The 6,474-nt window shown below is 38.4% G+C and overlaps 1 protein-coding gene across 1 annotated transcript; it reads left to right on the top strand.

The window, feature by feature from the left end:
• Positions 1-5,057: 5,057 nt before the first annotated feature.
• Positions 5,058-5,257, top strand: LOC142452822 (small ribosomal subunit protein eS28-like). The gene has a single exon (XM_075554019.1). The coding sequence runs from the start codon at positions 5,069-5,071 to the stop codon at positions 5,255-5,257; it is 189 nt and encodes a 62-aa protein (XP_075410134.1). The 5' UTR covers positions 5,058-5,068.
• Positions 5,258-6,474: the final 1,217 nt, after the last annotated feature.

The raw sequence follows: 6,474 nt of genomic DNA, 5'->3' as shown, positions 1-6,474 counted from the left end.
GGGAGGGGAAAAAAAAAGAGGACCTGATGCAAGGGGCTTAAGTGGAGAGCAAATGCTTTGAGAATGATTGGTGCAGGGAATGTATGGATGTGCTTTATACAATTGATGTATGTATATGTATATATGGTGATAAGAGTTGTATGAGTCCCTAATAAAATGTAAAAAAAGAAAAGAGGAGAAAAAATGATTAGGGCAGACTGTACAGATGTGCTTTATACAATTGATGTATGTATATGTATGAACTGTGATAAGAATTGTATGAGCCCCTAATAAATTGTTAAAATTAAAAGAAAAAAAGAAAATAAATAAATAAATAAAAATAAAAATTAAAAATAAATAAATAAATAAATAGACGGATTTAGTTTAGCAACTGACACCCATGGACCTGCTTTATAGGAACTAAAGGAGAAGATGAGAGCAAGTTGACTGGTCTGAAGTTTATGACCTAACTTAGAGGGGGGCTAGAGTTGTTGAGAATTTGTGATGGTTCTGTAGTCTAAAGGCAAGGCAGTCAATGGGTATGCTGAAGAGGCTAAATGAGGCAGCCCACATTGAGTTGACCAGACCAGACTAGATGAAGAGAAGAATTTGAGCCTGCGAACTGGTGCATATTGCTGCTGACTTTATGGATGGCCTGTCCTGATTTGACTTTGTTTATGGATGTGGACTTCACAAGGTTCCAACTGGAATGAAGAATCTTCACATCAAAGATGAGGATTGTCTCCGCAGAGTACTGGGTTAATGTTAAGTGGGCAGAATAGAAATTGGATACCCAGAATGGGGCAGATAAGGGCATCAAGTGGCTGGCTTACAAACTTTCATAGGTGGGGGAATAGATTCATAGTAATATAGTCATGGGATTATGGTGTAGGTGTTACTTAACTACAATCATTAGGCATAGAATATTGTTATTTTGAGATTTATAGGATATTATGTTTAAATGAAATTGTATACTTTTTAGTTTTATCCTGTTATGTGCAGATGTGATTTTATTATTGTTTTATTAAAAATTATGCATGGCTAAAGATTTGTATAAACATGTCAATTTGACAAGGGTGGTCTGTGGTAGTTACATAACCTGGCGTCAACTTGTGGAGAGGTGGAGTCTAGCCTGTCAATCAGGTCACAATTTGACGACCTCATTTGGAGCCACTAAGGAGATAAGTAGCTTCCTGGAGGGAGACACTCACTCCCTGTGAGACATTCTTGTGGACAAGACACATGAAGCTATACGAGAGTCCTGGAGCTGAAGGACCCATGTAGAGACCCCTACCAGAGCTGAGATGCTTCACTGCCAGTGAATGCACAGATTTTCCATCATTGACCTGTGATCTTCCTGCATTCGGCATCATTGCATGTGTTGTGTGAGTCTGAAGAGGAATTTATAGACTGGTATCAGACATATGGGCTAATATCATACTTATGGACTTGATCTCGACTAGGCTGGGGTGCTTTCTCAATATTCAATTGTTCTTTTATATAAAGCTTTTTCTTATTTACATATAAGCCTCCCTGGATTTGTTTCTCTAGTCTCCCCGGACTAACATACCCACCATTTTTCTTTAATGTGGGCGCAATAAGACAGCTTATTACATATTCTGTTCTTTTACTCTGTGCGGCTTATCAGAGTGAAATGGGTCTCTTTTCCCCATAACTCATTGTGGAGTTATTCAAGTCTCTTGGAGATAAGAGAATTGTACACATCTCATATTTGCAGAACTCTTTTTATCTGCAGCAGCATCTTTAATAAACAATAGCATTTTTGTTACATTGTCTTAGAAATTAAATCTAAGTGTTTTGAATGCTAAAAGGGAGACAAGATATGTTGCACATACTTTAAAATCTACATCATATTTTCACCATCAAGATTCAAATATCCACTAAAAGACTCAATTTAAATCTATGGTTCTCAGTTTAAAATAACAAGTGTAATATCTAGAAATAATATACAATAACTCGAGGTAGTAAAGTAGGTAACAATTGCATGTCTCATAAGTGAAAATTGGAAATGTATATTATTTTTCATCTTTACATTATAAAGAATACATGTGCTTGAGAAAAATACAGTCTTATGTAATTTATGCTTAATAGAATCATGCAAGTGGAAAGAATTTAATTGTGTAGATGACCATTATAAAAATATGACCTATGTGTGATACTCATTCCCACCATGTGAAATGAAAAAGCCATGTTTAACTCAGAAAAGAGCAGAAATGTGTTGACTTTAACCATAGCTGATACATCCAAAAATTATACTTAAATATCTTTGTTCAATGGCTATTATGTGGGGTGGAGGATACACTTTGAGCTGCTAACTGCAAGGTGAGCAGTTCAAAACCATGAGACACTCCATAGGAACAAAACAGGATTGTGTACACCTGTAAAGAGTTACAGACTCTTTGTGCCCTGAAACTCACCAGGGTAGTTTTAAACTATCAGACAGGGCTGCTATGAGTTGGCACCAGCATGGGGGCAGTGAGTTTAGTTTTTGTTTATTGTGCAATGACTCAATGTTTAAGGCACTTAAATACCTTAAACCTCTCAGAAGGGGTAACAAAAAGACCTGCAGTTCAAATGGAACATCTTGTCTTCAGCAGAAGTATGAGGCAGTCTGTTCATATAAAGGTTTAGAACCTGGGGAACCTTATGGGTGATTCTATTCTGTTTTATAGAGTCATTAGAATCAGAATTGGTTGGATGACAGTAGGTTAGGTTTAGGTTAACAATGCGAGGGGCCATATTCAATTACATAATTCTAATCCCAACAAACTCATCATTAAATGGAAAAGCAATCATAATATACAGTAAACATATTTAAATATGTAGGTAGAATAAAGCAATCCTCTTTAGTGTAGAATATGTCAAAATAAATGTTATTATATTAGTGAATATTGAGCTAGATATTTGTTCTGTTCATCTCTTGTAGGGTTTGACTGGTTGATTCTTCTGCTCCATGTGAAGTCTGGAAAAGTCACTTGTTTGTATTTAGATTGGAATTACATTGTTCTGGAGGGCACCAGTACATTCATTCCCACATATACACACAAGCAAAAAAGACTAGAGGAGTGGGCTGGGCTGGGACATTTAACTAGAACATCTAAACATGGTTCCTCAGTTGGATAATTCCTACAGAGCCATGTTTCTTACATGGCAATTCAGGATTCTCAGTGACAGAATTCCCATCCCTGCATGATTTAGGCTCAAAATTCTATACTTCCATGGCCTCCTATCAGTGAAGGTCAAGCAAGTGATTAAGAAAAATCTAGTTTTAAGGAGTACATCTGACCTCTCAGCGGAAGGAGACATGAATAATTAAAGGTAATTTCTATTCTACCACAGATATAACATGCAGGGAAGCAATTCCAAGCAATGGGAACACTTTGAAAATAGGAATAAAATAGTCTGATGTTAGGAAAACCTGAAAAACTACTTGGGGATTATCAAGGTGTAGGATATGAAATGAAGTGGGCTGAAGCCGGAGCATCTGATTAGACGTTAGAAAGAGAAGCTTCTCTGCCATGTTAAGAAGTTGATGCCCCCCTGCAGACACTTAGCCACCATGTCAGGAGTCATTAGCAGAATAACATAGCATCTCTACTATAAATCAACCTTTGTGGGGCTGTATCCAAGACAGGCTTGCGAGAGGGAGAGAGGCTGTAGACATTGTATTAGTGTCAGGAGAAATATATATTTAGAGGAATTTTCAGAAATCCAGGAAAGAAAGGACAATGGGAATTGGGATGTGGAAGATGAGGTGACTCATAAGGTTGAGAGGTGGGATCACCAAGGTTCTTTTTATTTTTAATAAAAGGCAAGATATCGCCATCCTGCCTGTATGGTTTCTCTTATAGTATTTCAACTCTGCCATTGACTCTTCAAAGCATCCATAGACAAGGCTGAAGGAGTATATGTTTCAGTGTTCTAATAAAACTTGATTCATAAAGACAGGTGTGGGTGATACATTGTTGATTGAGGGACTATGAAGTTGATTCTGGTTTTGAGATTAAGGAGATGAATTAAGATTGATGCCACCCAACTAAGATAAAATCCAGCTAGACCAGAGGTTGTACACTGGTACAGATAAGAGCTGGAAACAGGGAATCCAGGACAGATAAACCCACCAGGACCAATAATGAGAGTAAGGATACCAGGAGGGTACTGGGAAGATGGGGGAGAGAGGGGGAACTGATCACAATGATCTACATATAACCCCCTCCCTGGGGGACAGGCAACAGAAAAGTGGATGAACGGAGATTTTGGACAGTGTAAGACATGAAAAAATAATAATTTTTAAATTATCAAGGGTTCATGGGGGAGGGAAGGGGCAAAATGAGGAGCTGATACCAAGGGCACAAGTAGAAAGAAAATATTTTGAGAATAATGACGGCAACAAATGAACCAATGTGCTTGACACAATGTACAGCTGTATGGATTGTGATTTGTATTAGCCCCAAATAATTTAATTTTTAAAAAACACACAATAAAAACAAAGGAAGGAGTGAAATAGACTACTGCCAACAAAGTGAACCCTCCCTCTGTAATAACCAAGTGAAGATTCTTGAGGGTAATTTCATATGACATGATGAGTTCTATTTGACATCACCTTAGCTAGTTTGCATCCCTGCTGGTGTTGTCATTACACTTTCGGTTGCAATCCACATGGCGGTTCATAAGTACCTGCAGCAACACGGGAGAAAGACTGGGCTTTCTACTCATAAACAGTTCTGATCTCAGAAACTCGCATCAGGTCATCAGGAGTCAGCATTGACCTGATGGCAGTGAGTTCATTTATTTTATTTTTTTGGTTTTTGCTCATCTATTTGGTTCTACACACTTTAAGGTGTATTATTTCAATGCGGGCTATTGGCAAAGAAAATTGATACATCATCCATTTTATGAAGAAGATAAAGGGCAGGGAGGTCTTAGGCAATGGGAAGGAAAGAGACTTGACATGGAATATTACCCTCAGTTGTTACTTGACTGTGGGGCATGGCAGGAAGGGGGTGAAACAAGATGAGGTAAGAATGATACTTTTGGCTCTCCGCCCGACCCCCGCCGCGCCGCCATCATGGACACCAGCCGCGTGCAGCCCATCAAGCTGGCCAGAGTCACCAAAGTGCTGGGCCGGACCGGCTCCCAGGGACAGTGCACGCAGGTGCGCGTGGAGTTCATGGACGACACGAGCCGCTCCATCATCTGCAACGTGAAAGGCCCCGTGCGCGAGGGTGACGTGCTCACCCTGTTGGAGTCGAAGTGAGAAGCTCGGAGGCTGCGCTAAGGCCGGGTCTCGGAAGTCTGGCCGACCACTTGATCCACGGGGATGAGCTGCGACTGTTCAATAAAGCGTTTATATTGTATGTAAAAAAAAAAAAGAATGATATTTTTGGAAATTCAGAGTTTATAAATGTTAAATTTTATTTGTGACCATTTAGAGAATGTAATCAATCATTATATAAAAAGGTCTATTTCAATGATTCCATTTTTAAAATGCATCAGTTCACTTATATTAATACATTATTATCAAAAATTAACTTTAGATTTGTTTAGATTTATACCCTCAAGCTGATTGAACCCTTAAAAGAAGCAATCATAAGAACCTATCAAGCGTTTCTTTGGCCTTTAAGTAACTTGGCTTTTTCCTGGTAGGTAGCCTCATTTGGGGACCATTTATCTTGAACAGTATCTTCCATGGAGTTCTCAGTCCCATCACTGCTAACAGTGGTTCTTTGTGAATCGAAAATGCTATCCTATGTTGCATAGATCAGTAGGTCTTATGCATTCAAAGATTCTTAGCCATTTGGATGTAATCTTTGTAGAAACCACACAAGCATGCAAAAGTTAGGCAGAATACTCAATATTTATGGTCAGCTTACATGAATATACACAAACTAAGTTATACTATTAAATATTTATAGTCAATCTCAAGAACATATAATGTTTTCAAAATATTATTTTCTACATGTTTTATTGTTAGTCATGGCCAGGGGCTATTATCAAGTTATACTTATAGCTCTTTGTCTAGATTTTTAACATTTGTTCCAACCACACATGGTTCATTTTTTGCTTACCTCAAAAGGGTGAAATTGAATGGGATGGAGAGAGCTTGGGTAGAAATTGTACTAATTAGAAGTTCGCTTAGGAGGGAGCAAGTGCACCCTGATAAAGGGAGAGTGGATCAGAGCCCAGTTAAACAAGAACCTATGACTCAGAGTAAAAAGGGGCCACTTTTTAACTGTTCCCAAGATGTGAAACAGCAAAGTGCTCTCTGTCTTAAAGAAAGGCACTCCAGTTTTCTCTCTGTGTGTGTGTGTGTGTGTGTGTGTGTGTGTTGTCACCAAGCTAACTTGATTCAACAGAGGATGGGGAACTCCATGCAATTTTTAAAAATTAATTTGCCCCTCCCCACTTTTTATAAGGCTGATCAGTTTTCAATTGTGCATTGTTAATTTATAATTTTCTATTTCTAACCAGAGA

This window comes from Tenrec ecaudatus, chromosome 7, assembly GCF_050624435.1.
Source record: "Tenrec ecaudatus isolate mTenEca1 chromosome 7, mTenEca1.hap1, whole genome shotgun sequence".
Taxonomy (NCBI): Eukaryota; Metazoa; Chordata; class Mammalia; order Afrosoricida; family Tenrecidae; genus Tenrec; species Tenrec ecaudatus.
Note: the sequence above shows the minus strand (reverse complement) of the source record. Positions and strands in the feature narration are given on the sequence as shown.

What these genes read in the sequence shown, in the direction of transcription:
- LOC142452822 (XM_075554019.1), top strand. Translation starts at nt 5,069, where the DNA reads ATGGACACCAGCCGCGTGCAGCCCATCAAGCTGGCCAGAGTCACCAAA.